This window comes from Pygocentrus nattereri, chromosome 25 (assembly GCF_015220715.1).
Source record: "Pygocentrus nattereri isolate fPygNat1 chromosome 25, fPygNat1.pri, whole genome shotgun sequence".
In the NCBI taxonomy this organism is placed as follows: domain Eukaryota; kingdom Metazoa; phylum Chordata; class Actinopteri; order Characiformes; family Serrasalmidae; genus Pygocentrus; species Pygocentrus nattereri.
In genome coordinates, this window is record NC_051235.1 from 21,571,494 (window position 1) to 21,592,230 (window position 20,737).

The following is a 20,737-nucleotide window of genomic DNA, read 5'->3' on the forward strand; positions in this document are numbered from 1 at the left end:
CTGAACTGCTATAGAGGGGTCAAACTGTCCAAACTTTTAATTAACAATTTAACTTTGACACCCCTAATAAAAACAGTCATAGGTCATAATTGATAAACCACATATGCCCATATTAGAGCTGATATTCTGCACTTACTCTCATAGTAAACATGCCATTTAAAATATAATGAGCATTTTATGAGTACAAAATAACAGAATCTGCATTACTGTTCAGTCACTTAAAACTACACTGTATATTTGTTCTAAATACCAATATTACATGGTGAAAAGTGGCAGATATATTGCTGATGGTACAAAAGAGCAACAGACATCCTGTCATTGTGTGTGTGCATGTATTATTTTATGTGCTAGCACTCACTGTATTAACATGACAATAGACAGTCCTAGGAGAGACACGGAAAACATTTACAAATGAGATATGCTTCAGGCTAAGAGCTAATACATTGTACACACACACACAAATAAACAAATGCAGTGATACACCTTTCAATGCATAAACAACAGTATCATGACATTCTTATGCTTAATGCTGGGTGCATATATATGATATTCCACAATGCCACATTTATAAATAACTAACCGCATCCATTCTGACACTCAAGGTCTTGGCAGTGGAAGCAGCTTTTGAGTGTTCCTTCCTATTTTCCATGAGCTACCCTGAGTGGCTGCTTCAGTTTAATATGCTAATCAACCCAACAGGCATGCTGGGAGTAATTTATTGAGCATTAGTCAACACTTCCCTCATTAAAGAGCCCCTGCACATTTCCAGAGGGCTTCAGCGACCAAAAACAGCACTTTAACAGTGTGTCAGACTACACACTTCCATACAGACATTTCATACAGACATACAACGCAGGTTTTGATATGTCACTGTCATATCAAAGGCTTATAATTCCTTTTTTTATTTAAAACTAAGGATGTCTCAATATATTTTTGCCCCAAATCTAAAACAAAAATAATTAAGATTGAGCATCAGACAATATTGATCCAATCCCACTTTGCTTTTACATAAATAACACAGTCACATACTTTAGATATGTTTGACTAGCAATAAGTGATACAATGAAATTACTTGCTTTTTATCACGTGCATAATGTGTTATTCTGGACGTTTTTTGGCACCATCATTGTTATCATTGATTTTAAACCTGAAGCCACACAGCAGAGCTTTTGTGGAAAAAACATGGACTATACTTAAAGAATTTTTTATATGTTGTTAGGAGTGGGCTTTAAATGTCCAAGAATCATTTATGTAATACTGTGATTAATGCAACCTGTGATTAATTGATGAATGAATTTGTGGAATGAATTATTTTGTACATGCTTCTTGTGGCATGTTGCTTGTGGTAAAACCATCAGAACCAGGTCAGGCTTAATAAAATATTAATCCTATATTAATATATAATATTGCTGATACCTGATCCATTACAGTATGCTGGTGTTGGCAACATCCAAATTTATACTTCATCATCATCATCGTCGTTAACTGCTTAATCCAAATAGGGTTGCGGTAGCAGTTGGGAGAGCAGAGAATCCCAGATGACCCTGTCCCCCGCAACTTCCTCCAGCTCATTCTCAGGGACCCCAAGCCGCTCCCATGCCAACTTGGAGATGTAATCCCTCCAGCGGGTCCTAGGACGAACCCAGGGTCTTATCCTGGTAGGATGTGCCTGGTACATCCCCAACGGGAGGCATCCAGGGGCATCCGAATCTGATGCCCTAACCACCTCAGCTGGCTCCTGCCGAGGAGTAGCGGCTATACTCCAAGCTCCTCCCGGATGGCCGAGCTCCTCACCCTATCAAATAGAGTGTAGCCCACCACCCTGCTTATTTCCACCACTTCTATTCGCAATCTCATTCTTTCAGTCATTGCCCACAGCCCATGACCATAGGTGAGGATCGGGATGTAGAACAAACGGTAAACAAAGAGCTTTACCTTACGGCTCAGCACCCTCTTCTCCATTACAGTCCAGTACAGTGACCGCATTACTGCTAACACCTGTCCCAGCCCACGGCCGATCTCACAATCCCTCTTCCCATCACTCGTGAATAAGACCCAGAGATAATTAAACTCCTCCACCTGGGGCAAGTCCTTTCCCCTTACCTGGAGTGGGCATGCCATCCTTTTCCGGGCTAAGACCATGGACTCAGATTTGAAGGTGCTGATCCGCATACCAACCGCTTTACACTCAGCTGCAAACCGCTCCAATGAGCGCTAGAGGCATCTATGTGATTCAGCCAAAAGAACAACATCGTCTGCAAATAGCAGAGACACTACCCTCCGGCCTCCACACATAATGCCCTCCTGACCTTGACACCATGTCCATGAATATCATGAACAGGAGTGGAGACAGTGCACAACCCTGCCGGAGCCCAACGCTAATACTGAAAGGGTCCAACTTAATGCTGAGCATATGAACACAACTCTCACTCTGAGAGTACAGAGATCGAATGGCCTGGAGTAGTAGCCCCGCTACCCCATACTCCCAGAGGACCTCTCACAAGATATCTCGGGGAACCCAATCATAAGCCTTCTCCAAATCCACAACACACATGTAGACTGGGTTGGCAAACTCTCATGCCCCCTCAACAATCCGTGAGAGGGTGAAAAGCTGGTCCATTGTTCCACAGCCTGGACGGAATCCGCATTGTTCCTCCTCAATCTGAGGTTCAACTATCGGTCAGAGTCTCCTTTCCAGCACCTTGGCATACACTTTCCTAGGGAGGCTGAGCAGTGTGAAACCCCGATAGCTGGCACACACCCTCCAGTCCCCTTTTTTAAAAATGGGGACCGCCACCCCAGTCTGCCAGTCCAAGGGTCCTGTTCCTGAGGTCCATGGAATATTGCAGAGGCACGTCAGCCATGACAGCCCCACAATATCCAGAGCCTTAAGCATCTCCTGACAACTCTCATTCACCCCTGCCAGTGAAGAACTTGCCAACTACTTCAGTGACCACCACCAGGGAAATGGAGCTTGACACACCAGAGGCCTCTGGCCCTGACTCCTGTGAGGGAGGCACGTCTCCCAGATTAAGGAGTTCCTCAAAGTGATCCTTCCACCAACTGATAATATCGTGATTTGAAGTCAGAGTTTCTCCACCTTTGCCGAATACAGCTTGGGCGCAGCCACCCCGACCACTCCTGAGTTGCCGGAGACTTGTCCAGAACCTCCTTGAAGCTGACCGAAAAGTCTTTTTCCATGGCTTCGCCAAACTCCTCCCACGCCCTGGATTTTGTTTCTGCCACCGTTGCAGATGTCACCTTTTTCGCCTGTCGGTACCTCTCTGCTGAGTCAGGAGTCCTTCAGGCCATCCAGTCCCTAAAGGCCTCTTTCTTCCTCACCACTGGTGTCCACAAGGGGGTTCTTGGGTTACCGCCCCGACAGGCACCCACAAGCTTTTGGCCACAGCTATGCCTGGCAGCTTCCACAATGGAGGTTTTGAACAGGGTCTATTCAGACTCCATGTCCCCTACCACCTCCAGGACATGAGAAAAGCTCTCCTGGAGGTGGGAGTTAAAATCACTTCGAACAGGGGCCTCCGACAGTCATTCCCAGCACACCCTCACAATTCGCTTGGGTCTACCGGGTCTGACCATCAGTTTTCCTTGCCATCTGATCCAACTCAGCACCAGATGGCAATCAGTTGACAGTTTAGCACTTCTCTTTACCCAAGTGTCCAGAACATATGGTCCCAAGTCAGATGAAACGACAACAAAGTCGATCATTGACCTCTGACCAAAGGAGCTTTGGTACCATGTACCAAGGAATCTGAATCTGAATGTACACTTATGAACATCCTTGTGTTCGAACTTGGTGTTTCTTATGGACAATCCATGCCTGGCACAGAAGTCCAATAACAATTCACCATTTGGCTTTAGATTGGGCAGGCCGTTCTTCCCAATCACACCTCTCCAGGTCTCCCAGTCATTGCCAACATGACTGTTGAAGTCTCCCAGTAAGACCATGGAGTCTGTAGGCGGGACCCATTACAGAACCCCGCCCACTCACTCCAAGAAGGCCGAATACTCTCACCTATTGTTTGGTGCATAAGCACACACAACAGTCAGAGTTTTCGTCTCTGTGATTTTAATTCGCATTGAGGCGACTCTCTTGTCCACCGAGACAAACTCCAAGTGCACGGCCGTCAGCCGGGGGACTCGTGAGTATCCCCATTCCCGCCTGGTGCCTCTCATGCTGTGCAACCCCTGAGTAGGAGAGGGAGCAACCCCTATCAAGGAGTTTGGTTCCAGAGCGAACACTGTGGGTGGATGTGAGCCCAACTATATCTAGTTGGTACCTCTCAACCTCCCACACAAGCTCCGGCTCCTTCCCTCCCCAGTGAGGTTACATTCCACGAGCCAAGAGCCAGTTTCTGCCGCAAGGGCCTAGGCCAACAAGGGCCCCCCTGCAATCTCCCACTGCCTGTTCAGCAGGCTTAAACTTATACAACAAATTGAATGGACCGACAGAAAATGTCAAAAAACATCTGCAATCTTGCTTCATTAACCTATGTTACAGTTAAAAACATTACTTTATCCTTTTTCATATAAAAGTTATAATTTCAGAGGTATGGCAGATACGAGAGTTACAACGACAATCTAATGAATGAAATTCTCCTAAACAGTTTCAGCTGTTGCCAGAAAAGCAGAGAATGTCAAAGAAATGCAGTTCCATTTTATACCTCTATGTGCCAATAATATTCTAACACAGCAATAATATTCCAACATTGGCCAATATAGTAATCACCTACACACAGCACTTACTTCTTCCTATTACTCCTTTTCCTCTTACGCCTACTTTTACCTACTTTGCCCTTCAACCTGCCAGCAACAATAAAAGCATGCCTGCAAGTTAACAATGTGCCTCCTAAATGAAGAAGACCTCTGATTGGACAAGGATTATAATCCAGGGCTGGGGTTCTAAGAATGGGTTAATCCAGGAAAAAATCCCAAGGTGAAATCTGATTAAAAGGATTAATGGGATTGAGGAATCCACTGGGTCAGCAGGATTGTAGAAGGGTAAATAGGGTTGAGATGAGCAACATGATCACAAACAAAAGGAAGGTAATTACTGCCACACAGAGACTGATTACGGGAGATTACAGGGCTACCAGGGTCTTTAAAAGTCTGATGAAAACATTACGTTTGTAGAGGTTCAGAGGAGGGAATAGATAATAAATTAGAGATATATACTCACCTGTGGATAGGGGAAATGGCCAAGTGCCAACTGTAAGAGAGAAAACAAAGAAAAATAATTACAGTTATAGACACACAAATGCCATGACTATTCTTGAGATTAAGAGCTCCAATTGATATTTATTTCTATAATCAAGACTATATTCTATACTCCATCCACTGTTTTTAGATTAACTGACTAATGTCTTCATCACAGAGCCACCAACATTCAAAGTTCTTTGCAACAATTTCTTCTTTTATGGCAAAACAAAACAACAGAAAGTACACAGCACCATACATTTCCTTTAGTGTACAGCAATCTGTTTCAAGATAGGGATGCATCCATGCAAAAACTAGTGTTGACTATCTGTCCGATATCATGCTCATTTACTCATACTTATTGTGATCAAAAATTACACAGATACATCCAACATCACCTGATACTATATGACAAAATCCTAGCGTACACTGCCACACTAATGAACAAACGTCTCAAGCTAGCAGTGAGCGCGTGCCTGCTCGTGACAGTTGAATGCAAAGCCACTGGTCCCTTTAAACATTTCACTTTGGCACATCCCTGCCAGACAAACACTGTGCGATTTTTGTTTTTAAGCAGACAGAAACACATGAAATTTAACAAAGGGAGGCAAAAAAACTTGACATGGGCAGCAAGTCTGAATATGACAACTTTAGTCTTTACTTTCCTTGTTTTTAGTGTTTTGTTTCTTGTGAAATTGGCTGTAGAGAGACCATGTTGTCCTACTGTATACATAACCTCCTGCTTTTAGTTTGAGTGCAGTGTGGCACAAGTTAACAAAGCTTCTGTAGCACAGTTTCTCATCATTTTTGCTTGGTACTTGGGTATGCAGCATGTTGTTTTGAAGGAAAAACAAACTTATTGTCAACTGTTCATACACAGAGCTGTCTGTACTGTCAATCACAGCATGTCAATCAGTGTGAACATTTAAACCACAGGCTTTATACATACACAATCATCTATTTTAACATACTGTGAGAGTCACCAAAAAACAAGATTTCTAAATTTACACAGTGTATGTCTGGCTTTAGAGGACATTTAACTACAGCTCAACCAGCCAACTGGCTAAAAGACTACAACAAGGAGTTAAACTTGAGTGAGTTCCTTGGATGCATTAGCTTTGGATGTGATTCCTGTAGTCACTGTGCTACAGAGTTTATTGTTAAAAGAGGCAGAGAAAAAGTGGGAATCAAAACTATGAAACATACTTTACTCGCAGCTGTACAGAAGCACTTTTTCAGAAGTGAAACAAAACCCACTCATCCCCACTGCAGCACTACTTGATCCAAGTTAAGGAATGTAGCTAGCTAATGCACTTCTTTTAAACTATCCATCCATCCATCCATCCATTTTCTAAGCTGCTTCTCCAACTAAACTTAAACATTTTCACTGTTAAGGTACACCGCATTACTCAGTATGTATTGGCTGGTACTCAAAAACAGGTACTTGCTCATATCCTATATTTTTAGATCATACATCTTACATTTGAGGTCCACTTATAACATTTGTGTGGTATTACGAAGAAAAAAAAATGTCATCAACCTCTCTTTTATCCTTAGAATTAAACAGGCTATTCTTTGTTACTATGTCTTTAAGACTGACATATGTAAATGATCTCTCTTCAGATTGGCTACCCTGTATTGTGTCTCATTCAAAAATGTAGTCCAAGCTGAAACACTCTACATGTGGCATGAATGGGAGGAACAAAACTCATATGAGTAAATGAGTTGGTTTTTGGCAACAAATGTTCTAAAAACTATTAAAAACTGAAAACATTTGGAGTTTGTGGTGATATGACAGCCAAATGAACAATATAGTTTTGCAATAACTAATGGCATTGACAACTGAGCAACTACTCACTGCAACCCTTTTAAGATCCAAATCATTCATCTTAATAAATAATAAGTTTCACTCATCTTAAAACTTTAATAATAATAAAAACCCCAAATGAATAGCAGTCCTTTTCCTCAGGCTCTAAATAGCAGCGGTGTTATCCTCACTATATGTAGCAGCTTGTGCCTCTTCAGCAGGTGTGTTTAAATGAGCAAAGGCTTTATCTACCACTGACTGAGGGACTAAGACATGTGCTGGATTAAAAGGAAGACTTAAGGACGAGCCGAAGAGCTGCACACCCGAATGTTAGCCGCTCAAAGAGCGGCAGCCATTAGTTAATTCCTGCCCAGTGACCCCCTGCTAAGAGAGAAAGAAAAGGAGAAGAAGGATAAAGACTCAAGAAGACAAAAAAAGAGAGGTGGAGATGAAAGCCCGATTTTTAAAAGCTTGCATTCAATGTAACGATTCATCAAAAGTCTACATGACAGCTTTCATCTTAGTTAAATGGGACTTAATAGTGTAACCAGATTATTTTCACACTTAATCTCTGAACCGGATTAGGTGGTGGACTTGTTGGCTGCATTTAGAAGATTAATCTGAATTACACTGTAAAGTTCATTGGCTAATTCATTTGGACTGTTGTGCAAGGCATGAGTAGTGAACTGACCACACTGCCCACAGCACAGTTTATCACTATCAACAAAAAGTCAAGTCAATAATATTTTTTTTAAACTCCAAATCAATGACTATTGTAATTGTCAAGATATTCAACAGTATTGACAATTTCAGGATGGCTATTTGTCAGAGTCACTGAGAGCTGCTGACAATAATAAATTAAAAATCGATAGAGCTGATGTGAATTACTAGCACGGCAAATTTAGTGCAAGTGGTCTTTCATAATGTATCCTGTCCATTCTATCAAAGCCATTCATTTTGAAACAAGTGAATGCACCTCCCCTCTCTATTAATCAAACATTCTCAAAAATCACACATATACACCACACCACACACTTCAGTGAATGTGAAGAGAAGTGTAGCCGTAGAATTACACCACTGTTCAGAGATCTGGAATCACAATTGAAACTTTTGGATTTGTTGTCTTCATTCATTTGAAAACAATTTTGTTGAAGATACACACACAAAAATGATTTTACGGTTTTATTACTCTACAATCTTATAGGATTAAACTCAATAGCAGAAAGCTATAAAAATACATTTCAGATGCGCTGACAATGAATAACATTTTGGCACTTAAAGCTGTTATAAAATCCTAGGAGGCTGCTAAAGTGTTTCTAGGCAGTTGCTATGGAATGACAGTCATTTACTAAGGTGTTGCTAGGCTGTTGCTATGCAATAGCAGGTGGTTGCGTATATGTTGCTAGGTTGTTGTATGTAATAACAGGTGGTTGCTAAGGTATTGCTTGGCTGTTGCATTGTAAATCCCAGGTGGTTGCTAAGGTGTTGCTAGGCTGCTACTATGTTGTCCCAAGTGGTTGTTACGGTGTTGCTTGGCTGTTGCTGGTTGCTGAGGTCTTGATAGTCCATTGCTATGCTATTCCAGGTGACTGCTACGATGTTGCTAGGTCACTGCTAGCGTATTCCAGGTGGTTGCTAAAGTTTTGCTATGTAATCTCAAGTGGTTGCTCAGGTGTTGCTAGGCTGTTGCAATGTTATCCCAAGTGGTTGTTAATATGTTACTTGCTCTTGCTGGTTGCTAAGGTTTGCTAGCCCATTGCTTTGCCATTCCTGGTGGTTGCTAAAATGTTGCTAGGTCATTGCGATCACATTCTATGTGGACACTAAGGAGTCACCAGGCTTTTGCTATGTGATCCCAAATGGTTGCTAAGGTGTTGCTAGGGTGTTCCTATGCTATCCCAAGTGCTTGCTAAGCTGTTGTTTGGCTGTTGCTGTGTAATACCAGCTGGCTGCTAAAAGTTATAAAAGCATTATCTATCAACAAGTCTAAAACTAAAAATGAATAATGTTGAAGAAAGTGTGGAAGGTGAAAGAAACAATCATGTCAGAAAATGTAAAAGGAGGCAAGGGGTGAAAAGAGAATAGGTTATATCTGTGCGCCTGCATGTGTGGGTCTTTACTGCTGTCAGTGGGAGATTCTGAGTGTGATCCATGCATAGCTGCAGGCCAACATCTGTTTGGACAGGCTGCCTGCAGGGACTATTAATACCTCTTTGCTAACACACACCACACACACGCATAACAGTCCATAGCAGCAACAGAAGTTAATATCCATACATAAATTAAATAAGATCTTGAACCTGAACAAGTCAACACACACCACACAAACAGAAGTTTCCACAGTGCTTATTAAATAAGGCACATTTTAGGTTCTTGCATTCAAGTTCACATGTGCCGTTCTGGTTGCTGGGCTACAGTACGTATATATAGTAAATTAGGCCAGAAAAGCAGCATTTACCTCCATGAATGAGATTCCTACACTCCATACATCTGAATGTATGCCATACTGCTCCCCTGATATTCGTTCCGGCTGCAGAACACAAACACAGAAATGCAAGCAAGCTGAAATAGCAATAGAACAGAACATAAATGAAATAGAATCTGGTAATGAAGTGGCCATGTAACTGAATTGCCAGCTGCATGTATATGTAGGCTTGCAAGATCATGTGTACCATTTTCAAATTACACTCTATAGTCTGCCACTGCCACTGCCACTGGACAACAGGCTATGTATGTTCAGCACACTTGTGTTTCTGGTCAGACACTTGAAATGTTACTTTGGTCAGTGGAACTTTACAGTAGTGCAGTATTTATGCCTGGGAGGGGTTAAAGGGTTTCCATGATTCAAATGTGTACACTAGCTCAGCACAAAATGTAACATCAACTTCATTACTGTGGGCGCTCTTAATTTAAGTTGATGTAACATTTCATTTGTGTGGAACTGATGTACACATTTGAAACATGTAAATTAAACAATTTTTTTCAGTATACATGACACCCACATGATATCGTCATGACAACTTCAGTTAAACTTACATACATTTTATGTATGTTTAATCCAATAGGTGTTCACATTACAGATTTTATCTTTTTGGGTTGTCATGAAATGCTTAATTATAAATTACACATACTGGAACACACACACACACACACACACACACACACACACACACACACACACACACAGACACACACAGACACACACAGACACACACACACACCATCTAAGCCACTTATCCTTCTGAGTGACAGTTTATATTAAATTTGTTATAAAACTCTTAAATTAGGCCTTAAATTGGCCCCATCATCTGGAAATCTCAGGTTTGGTGTTGGTAGGATTAACTTCTTACCTGTAGGGTTATAATTTCACTATTATGAAATATTCAGCAAATAATGGGAAACTATTATGGATGCTAAGTAGTTAATGATACTGAAAAATTAAAGTGCTGCTCACAAATGATCCCTGGAAGTCCAAAGATTAGCTACCACTGAGACTATCAGTTAGGTTAGATTAAAGACTTAGATTAGACTAATTAGAATCTAAGTTAGATTCTGTTAGGTAACGTACAGAGGGGGAAAAGGTCCTTTTTTCATTCAGTGAATGTAAAACGAGGCATTTTTTCTGCAGTAAAGGTCAGGTTCTTTCACAAGTACGCCTTAGTGACCTGCCTATTTTATCACTGATGGTCCTCATTTGAAGATTTGCATGGGTGAAACTCACTGCCTAGGATATTTATCTAGAAGAGTTATTTAAGACATCTACTGAACGACTTGCATCCCTTTCTATAAAACTGAAAGAAATCTGAAGGCTAGTAGCTGGTCATTCAACACACAGATGAAACTTGTCTTGCTTACCGCCATATATGCATTGGTTCCGACATATGTTTTTGCGATGGAGTTCACCAGCTGAAGAGGAAAGCAAAGGCAGAAATCAATTTTATACACCTTTATTTAGATAAATGACATGACTCTGCTCACCTAGGTTGAATGAGAAAATCCACCAAAACACAAGTACCAAGAAAAAAAAAAATCAGTTATCAGTTAGACGGACAAAAGAATGGGAAAATTACAGTTTTTAGCTTTGTAATATAGTTTTGTACAATTTTAAATATAACACTGTCAACAACCATGTAAAAGACCTAAAACATTTAACATGTTATTTGTTGCGGTATGCAGTATTATACATGCAGCATAATATCCCTCATGCTCAACAGTTTGGCAGAATTCTTGATGTTGTATTGTTTTCATGATTCCATTTATCAATGTTCTCTCACGGCATGCATTACACAAACACCTCAAGTACTGGAGTTCCACATAGTATCAGTCCTGACTGCTAGCCTAGCCACTGAGAACTCCACCAAGCTGACATCAATGTAGTTCTTACCCTGATTGTTGAACAAATTGACAAAATATCTAGTGTTTCTACTTTTATTCAGCAAAACTTTGACACCAGAGACTTTTTTTTTAGTCTATAGTCTAAAAAAGAAGCGAAACTGTGGTATCCAGACATCCAGGTAGCCAACATGCTGACTTTATTCATATCTATCATTTTAGGAATCCATTCTCTAAACTGCAATGATGATTTGAAAACAGTTACCACAGTTTTGCGCCTGCAAACAGATGTTCAGCAAGCTAGCAGTAACATTAGCTTTCTGCCTTACTTCTGCATTCACTATTTAATGAGGGGGAAAAGGTAAACCCCTGTTTCTCAATAGTTCCTCCGACATCATCAGAAGGGGGTTTTCCAAGCCTTTAAACCAGAAAATCTCACTTGACACTACTGAAGTACTGCAGGAGGTAAAAATGTTTACAACAGATGTAGAACACGTTAAATGACATTCCAGAGTTTCCCTCTAACAGCTGTTTTGATGCAAGTGTGCACAATGCTAAGTGATGTGTAAAGGCTTTTATTACTTGTTAGCTACATCAAGTTTGTAGCTTCCGTGTTAAACAAACAAATTTCCGGCATCAAACATGTCTTCGCTGATTGAATACATTTAGGGTAAGGGGAGAACTGTATAGATTATTGCTTAGAGCCTCACTGGACCGATTCTGATCTCAAATCAGCGTTTTCTCTCACATTATAAAAGCGAAGGTTAGGGGCCAGTTGGTGGAGGCCGATCCGGGACTTGCATTTTAGAGATACTTAGCTGAATTTGTCTGTAATGGCTTTAAGCTGATGGATAATAGACTGGAGGGTCACATTCAATGATGTAGAGAGAGCACAGCTTTATGTGTTTGGACGTATTGAGAGTGAGGATATAGATGAGGGAAGAGTATGTGACCTCAGCTCTTAGCTGTGGGGAGAGAAGGTCTACAGAGGGACTCTGAGATGAGTGTAAATCTACTGACACGGCACGGCATGTTATTTTAGAGTGTTATTGAAACGTCTGCCTGGTGTAATTTTAGTCGCTCTCTCTCTGCCTCTCTCTCTCTTTCTCTCTCTCTCAGGAGAGCCTGTAGAAACTGGGCAATGAGAGAGAAGACAGGACACAATGGCACATGCCATCAATGACAGGGCAAACATAATGAGTGTTCCCCTATGGCCTGGTGTGTGTCTGCACACGCAAAGGAAGCCCAACCCACACAGTGATACGTATCCTACCTTAACTATGGGTCAGACGTACACTCTATCTCTAAGGACAGGATGATGAATAATAATTAAAAGAGAGGCGTGTGGAGTGACAGGGTTTTTATTGTTAGACTCCTTTGTGGATTGGAGAGGGGGAAGATGACGCTGATTCTTTCAGCCTGGGCTATTGTCACCACATGCACACCATCTTATATAAATGCACATGCAGCGTGACTGGTCAGTGTGGTAATTAGAGAGAGTTGAGAGGGTCGTGAGTGATGGAGAAAGGCTTAGAGATTGAACATAAAATTCCCCAAGGAGAAACAGAAGAATGCATAGAAAACCATAGGAGAGAATGGAGAGATCATGACTGAGATTGGTTTATGTGCAAACAGGCTCTCTCTGACACACATAATGCAAAACAAAGTAGAACATACTTGTGTGCTGACTCCAAAGTCACAGAGTTTGACCTGGCCTCGAGTGTTCACCAGCATATTGGAAGGCTTCACATCTGCACACAGAAAAGCACACTTTATTCGGTACTAAGAGACAGTGCAAAAAGAGGCTATTTTACTGTGGGTGTGGCTACAGAAACACAAATGGAGGGGAAACACATTAATAACCAAGCCAAGAAGTCTTGCACCCAAAATAAAGAATTTGTAGCAAAACGTGAGAAACATGTCTATCACATATGCATTATAATTACAATAAATGAACATGCTTCAGGTACAAAAAGGTGTTACATTTTGCTTCAAGTTCCCCATGTTCACTCTTATTTTTAATATAACATTATATCCAGGGAATGATGTCAATGAAAGAATGCTTGTTGTGATCCCACAGACCCACCTCTAACTCCATGAAAATTTCTATTCTACCTTGCTTTTAAATACTGTAGAAATATTCACAAAGTAACTTTTTATCAATAGCCATCATGGTTATCTGATTCTTTTTCCATTTTCAGCAATGCCACTGGCAGTAAAACCATATTTTAATAACACTGCCATATGAAATAAATGCTTAGGGTTCAAGATCAAAGTTGCTTCATGTTGTGGTGATAATTTTAACATTCCAGTTGGCCGTTTAAAACAAATTTCAGCCAAACAGACTGTGGATCTGATGCGGGACAGTAAAACACTGCTGCATTTGGCAATGATATAAATTTGTGTGAATGTGTGAAAATTCAACTGTTTTGTTGGGTTGTTAGGAGAGAGAAAATCCAAGGTAAGTTTCACTCTGGTCACAATCTGGACCTTTGTATTTTAGTGGTCAAAATGTGAAATGGCAATAGCCAATGACAACCCTTGCAAATAAATTATGCATCATCTGTAGTGGAGAAGGAACGGTATAAAAAAAATCATCATCAGTGACCAGAAAAAAATAACAGGTTTAAATACTGTAAAACAACAGTATTATCGCAATATTGCTAAAAAATATTGTTATGGTCATACCAAAACTATTTTATTTCATTATTTGGTTTATTTTTACACCATTTAAAAATTCCAGTTTGCATTTAAATTGTGTTATCATGTCATAACACATGGAAAACAAAAAAAGCCCAAATGCTGAAAATGTTTTTTTTTCCCTTCTAATTTGTAATTATGTTAATTTGTTATTATGTATTGTTATTAAAATGCAAAATATTACTGTCATAGTTTTTATTGATATTTTTAACAATATTTTATTAAAACTGGTAACTGTCCCATCTCTGATCAATAGTGCTGAAGGTCTCTCACTCACCTCTGTGTAAAATCTTCAGGCTCCACAAATAAGTCAGTCCTTTCACCACCTAGACAAGCATTCAAATGTAGGAATTACAGCAAATAAGACAAATAAAACCTAAGCCTCATGGCTTATCTTTAAAAATAATTACTCAAGCAACTGTTATCTAAGGATGTGTGTGTGTGTGTGTGTGTGTGTGTGTGTGTGTGTGTGTGTGTGTGTGTGTGTGTACACAGTGTGTGGGCATGTTTGGGCAGAGCTGTGAATTTCACTCAAAACAGCAAAAACTGCAGATCACAGCTGATTATGGCGAGAAACACAGCAAAGGAGACCAGGGAATAAAGATACAAAAATCCACAGATAAACTCAGGGACATTAATTAAATCCATAACCCTCACAGCAAAACAAAGTGTAAATTTAATCAAACAGTTCTTAAACATCTTATTAGTGCGCTCCTTATGACTTTTATAGCTCTATATTTGGATTACAACAAGAGGAAGTCAACAGGAATGAGAAACATGAATTAATTAAAGAATTAATTTAAAATGTACAACATATAATTTGGGGAAAAGATTATTAGAAATGAGGGTCTGCTGTATACATGGAGTGATGTTAGAGTTCGTGAAAAAGGAGCTAATGAGGAAAACACTCACTGCCACGGCAATCCGGCCCAGGACATGCTCTGGAATTCTTCTATACACATCCAAAGACCCACCTATATACAACCACAGTCATACATAGAACCTACTTTATTCACATTACATTGTAGCTTAACCAATCATATCTCACCAGATCACAAGAAACAATAAACAGAATTCAAGACTACTGTATTCACGCATAGTAAAAACAACAAAATAAGGACAACTCACCATCCATAAACTCAGTGCATATTGATATTCTATTTTCCACAAAGAAAGCACTGTAGAACGTAATGATGTACGGAGAGTCGCACTGCAAACCAATCAAACAATGAATCAGAAACAAAGACAGCATCAGCAGCCTATGAATATATGCCAGTAAAGGTCAAAAAGGCTTTACAGCACTACAAACAGAATGTGAACAGGGTGCAGTTCCACTGTGCTGAGGAAAATGTATATAAAATAAAAGCATGAAATACAGCATTTTACTGACACATTTTATTGATATTATGAAAACAAAAGTTCTAACTTCTGTATTGGTGTTACACCATGCTTGAAAGGCAGAGGTAAGCAATGTTTGTTTCTTTGAGCTGAAGCAGTTTCTGGGGTCAGTTAGGAATTAAGTACAAATGCTAGGAAGCAATGTCAGCTAATCAGGCAATTTAGCCACTCCTACTTGAATATAATGAATACAATAAGAGCTGCAAACAATGACCAAAAAAAGAAATTTATAATGTTAATTGCAATTCTTTTCATGGCAAGTAATTGTCAGCTACAATTTCATAATTATGACAGGCAACAAAAGGTTTTATGTTCACTGCTTTTTATATAAGGACTACAGTATTTATTTTTTTAAATAGTTAAGCATAAAAATGACTGGTTACAAGAATCAATATCAGCAACAAGGTGTTGACTGATAATTATTAAAATTAGTACAGGTAAATACTGGCTGCTATTACACTATATAAGTGAATAAGAGAACGAGAAGAAGTGAAAGTACAAAGACACAGTAGCAATGAGATCAGGTCTGACCTTGTAAAGAATCTCCAGCTCAGACATGATCTGCTTCTGCAGCTCCACTGTGATGTCAAGAGGAATTACCTACAATACAAGAGGTAGTACATGAACATGGTTCTTATTAAAATAAATATTTATTATAAGAGATCTCTCTCTCTAAGATACACACAGCTCACCCAGGGTTGTATAAATACACTTACTGATAATACTGAAATATACAACAATCATTCCAATATACAGTAAAGAAGCATTTGCACAGACCTAAGCACTGACAGTCTTAAAATAAAACAGAGAAAAACTCAACACAACACAGAACAGTTACTGGAGTATCTCTCTTCCTCTCTCTTTCTCATTCTCTCTCTCTCTCTCCTATCCCAACAGAGTGGAAAAACATGTGTAATGTAGCTTCAGATTAGCTAAAATGCTTCTTTAGTTAAGGTTAGATCAGCGTACTCCCATTGAAATAATTGATTACAGGTAAGGCAGTAAGGCTGGGGACGAGCAGATCGCTTACAGCCCGGCCTGGAGCCTGAGCAGATAGAAGAACTGGGCCACGGCAGCCAAATGTTAAAGGTCAGCCCAAAAGAAGAGAGAGGAGACCGAATTGGAAGAGAGAAGATAAGGACAGATAGAGAGAGTGGAGAGGAAAGAGAGCAGATCTTCCCCAGGAGATGGTATGCTCTGTTAGAGAGAGTGAGAGAGAGTGAGAGAGAGAGAGAGAGAGAGAGAGCGCAAGGCAAATTTCCCTCTACTTACTTCAGTGTGAATTTTGAAAACACTTGATTGAAAGAGGAAATTAAATTATATTAAAATTCGTATGCCCACAACAAAAAAAATTGCTGATAAGAAATGTGGTCAATTACAACGGAAACACATTGGCTGGCTAAATAACGTATTTGTGACAAGGTATAAGTCATATGACTTGAGAGAGAAAGACTGAGTGTAATGAGACAGAATGAGAGACCATGAGAGAGAGAGGGAGTGACTGAAGTAGAGAGAGAGTGAAAAGGAAGAAAGAAGCTCAGACAGCTAGGGTCACTGGGGCTATAGTGAGCTTAACTGCAGCCATCAAGTGATGGAGTGCTACATTTGCTCTTAGTGCCCTCCAATTAGTACGGTCCTATTAACACCAGACTAACAGCCATTTATCATTATCTGCCATGGATAACTCCACACAAACACACACACTCACAGGTCAAATTAAGTGCCCACTCTCTAAGACCACATCTCAGTTTCTCTTCTCAAATTGAAGACGTGTTCTCCTCTTACCTTCACTGCCAGAACCCTCTTCCCCAGGAGATGGTATGCTCTGTGAGAGAGAGAGAGAGAGAGAGAGAGAGACTCAGTAAAGATCCTACTGCCTTGCTCGGACAGTCATAATAAAGCAGCAAAGCTAATCAATCAAATCACCAAGTCGTTCTCCACAACTGTTGCTAGGTTGGACAAGCTTTACAGAATGTTGGCAATAAAATCCTATTCACAACCTACTAGATTTTACGTTGTTGCAGCATTACATTGTACGTTGTTAATCAAAACTTGAAATTATTAACACATTCCAAATGACATAAGCTGTTCTCTACAACTGCTCATAAAATGATTTTATTGCTCATGTTCCGTAAAGCTTGTCCAACCTAGCAACAGCTGTGAAAGAATGTTTTTTTTGGCGAAAACATGGAGCATGAACAGGTCAACACAGTGACAAAGCAAATTACCCCACTATTTATACAGGAAAAGAAGCATATAGTCTGTTTGATATTAAAGGAAGTAGAAAGCCACTATATATTTTTCAGGGCCACTATATTAAAGTAAACATTAATCAGAAAACATGAAGCATTTTTCTTGTCAAACATGTCTCCTTGAGTGCCTGTACAGGAATGGTAAGGCTGAAAAGGGGATTTGGTTTTAGCCAAATAAACAGCAAAATGGCAATGATTTAATCATGACGCTTGATCATGGCTCAATGGTAGCTCTGTTCTCTGAAGGTCGGATCAGCTTACAATAACATGACAAAACACGCACAGATGCTAAATGAGCTGGGGGGAGGGGGGGGGGGGGCAGAAAGAAAAAGAAAGAAAGAGATACAGAGAGAGAGAGAGAGACAGAGAGAGAGAGAGAGAGAGAGAGAGAGAGAGAGAGAGGTGGTGGGGAGGGTGAAGAAATGAGTGTCGGAAAGAGGAACAGAGAGACACAAATGTGTGTTTGGAATCACAACTTGAAAGTCTGTTATCACCATTAAGATAAAAGTATAAAAGAATTCTAATATTATTTTTCTATATTTTATCAAAGTTTCACAGTTATGTTAGTCTTGATAGTTTCACAGCTTTACAGTTGTTCAATTAATTAGCACCATGTTGTAAAAACTTTGTGTCCAGAGTTTTCAACAGAGCTGTAGATGATTCCTTGCGGACTGATACAGCTGGAAAACACTGAGAATGAGGTTAATAGTTAATTATTAATATTCCAAATGCCTCATATCTGAATAGTGGTGATCCCAAAACACATTTAAAATGTTGAAAAACATCTTTCCAGCTTACAGCATTTCAAACCACACTGTTTAAATTATTATTGATTAAAATTACAGCAAATATATAAACTGCCAGTAGGGGTGTAAAATTTCACTGATGTACCACAATGCATTATTCTGAAGGTGACATCAGTTTTTAGAATGTTAGAATCACTTATAACCTGTTTTAATATCACTGAATAAAGAACATTAATACTCCTCAAAAATCAGGTATCATTAACATTTAATAAACATTAACAAAAAAAAAAATCACAAAAGTTTCACTTTTTAGGGAATGTCCATCCCCTTCCAGCTGAAACGCAGATTTTAATTGGTTACCACTGAGTTTTACTATCTGTCAGTTTGTGCATATAGGGTTGTCTTGTCCATATGGTTTGCCCCTGTTGTTCCAGCAGCGGGGTGTGTGTGTGTGTGTGTGTGTGTGTGTGTGTGTGTGTGTGTGTGTGTATGTGTGTGTGATTAATTTGGAAGAGATGCCTGATCTGGTTTCTGCCCCAGACACCTCGTAACTGCCACAGGCCTTTAATTAATGACACCTCTAAGTGATGCGCCGGCTAACGTGCCTCATTTACGCCACAGACACTCGATCCAGTCTGACCTGCCACCCTTGCCAGGGTAGACTTTACTTTGGAACATTCAGAGCCTTCCAGCACACCTTTACATACCCACTGATAATGTTTATTGGGGACACTGCAGAAGCGAGGCAAACTCGTCTTTTAACGATCATCCATGGACACTTTTAGGACATGTACTATACAAGACAAGACAACACAAAACAACACAACACACGTTGGTAAAGTCAATTTATAAATTTTGCTAGACTCTAAGAATGTTTGGTTTGCTGGTTGATGTCATCCCTTGTATTTAATCAAATGTACTTTAGCAAAGGCACTCTTTATTAAACTGGGCCTGATAAGCAAGTATAAGAAATGTACCCACACAGTAACTATACTGTAAAGAAAATACACTATATGGATTTATAGGCTATTTGCACACAACAAAGCTAAAGCAAACAGTCAAAGCAGTTAAAGGAACACTCTTGTAGGGGAAAAAAATGTTTTAGACAGATTGACATGTCAAACTACATTTAATACTGCCATGCCCAGTTAAGAGACTAAGAGAGAACATATAAAGCCTACTTTATGGGATTTTAATATGGTCCGGATATGGTCTCTGTCCTTGACCTCTGAACTCCACTAGCTTGCCAAAGGAAAGAATGATTGAAGACTGACAACCCTGTGGCCTGGGTGAGGTAACCGTAGCGACAGTCAGTAACCGGTTCTGACCTCGGTAAACGTGTCTCTGTGCAGTGTTATTTAAACTCCAGTGTCTGCTGTAATGAAAGCTCTGTCATGCACTATTCATGGGCCTCTTGACGGCACCCATCGGAACACACACAGAGGTTTGAGTTACAGAAGCCACCAGACCATGCACTCTCTCTCTCTCCATCTCCCTGTCTCACCTGAGATCACTCATGACCAGGTGATGACCTCAGAGAGAGAGTGGGAGGGGTAGAAGGAAAGACAGAGGACATAGTGACAAGGTATGAAAGAGGTGAAAGTCTAAGGGCCCTGACACACCAAGCCAACTATCGGCCTGCTGATGCCACCAGACCGTCTGTGAGCATCAGTGGACAACGGTCATCTGTAGTTTGTGCGTCAACTCTAGTCAGTCCTGGTCAGGGGCGTTTTGGCTTGAGGGTCAGCAGAGAGAGAGTTAAATATCAGTGCATGACAAGACAAACCAAAGAAAACAAAGCAAGCAACCTGCATTCTCAAGAGGGGGCACAGAAAATGGACTGTTTCTTCCTAATGACAGTACAAGCACCTTTTTATCAGTAGGGATGTTTTAATCATTTTTGCTACACCCGCGTTCTCTGCTAGGGCCTGACCCTAGACCAGGTCATAACAAAGAAGACAAAACGTAGCTAACACTTTACCCTGCTACATGACATTAAAATAACCATATCAAATTAGTATGTGACAAACTTTTCAGACACAATTTATGGAATATAATTCAATTTTTTCTTAAGTACTTACTATCACTTAACTATCCTGACATAAGTATACACTTAGCTGTCCTGACATAAAACATTATGATTTATTTCATGACAAACATGGGTAATGGTAACAAGATATGGCTTTGTGCCAGGACAACACATGACAGCATACAACATCTTAAGTAAAGGTATGTAGCAGGTATCAAGTAATTTGTTACCAAAATCTAATATTGTTATGAATAAACTT

General features: G+C 40.0%; 1 protein-coding gene across 1 annotated transcript in view; it reads right to left on the reverse strand.

The window, feature by feature from the left end:
- map2k5 (mitogen-activated protein kinase kinase 5) overlaps window positions 1-20,737 on the reverse strand; it is an 81,962-nt gene that overhangs the window by 34,908 nt on the left and 26,317 nt on the right. Inside the window, exons 9-17 of the mRNA XM_017703567.2 lie at window positions 17,237-17,276; window positions 15,983-16,051; window positions 15,182-15,263; window positions 14,966-15,027; window positions 14,331-14,379; window positions 13,031-13,104; window positions 10,877-10,927; window positions 9,480-9,551; window positions 5,198-5,227 (exon numbers count right to left, since the gene is read on the reverse strand). Of these exons, the coding sequence (XP_017559056.1) occupies window positions 5,198-5,227; window positions 9,480-9,551; window positions 10,877-10,927; window positions 13,031-13,104; window positions 14,331-14,379; window positions 14,966-15,027; window positions 15,182-15,263; window positions 15,983-16,051; window positions 17,237-17,276 (529 nt within the window). The remainder of the gene's footprint in view (window positions 1-5,197; window positions 5,228-9,479; window positions 9,552-10,876; window positions 10,928-13,030; window positions 13,105-14,330; window positions 14,380-14,965; window positions 15,028-15,181; window positions 15,264-15,982; window positions 16,052-17,236; window positions 17,277-20,737) is intronic.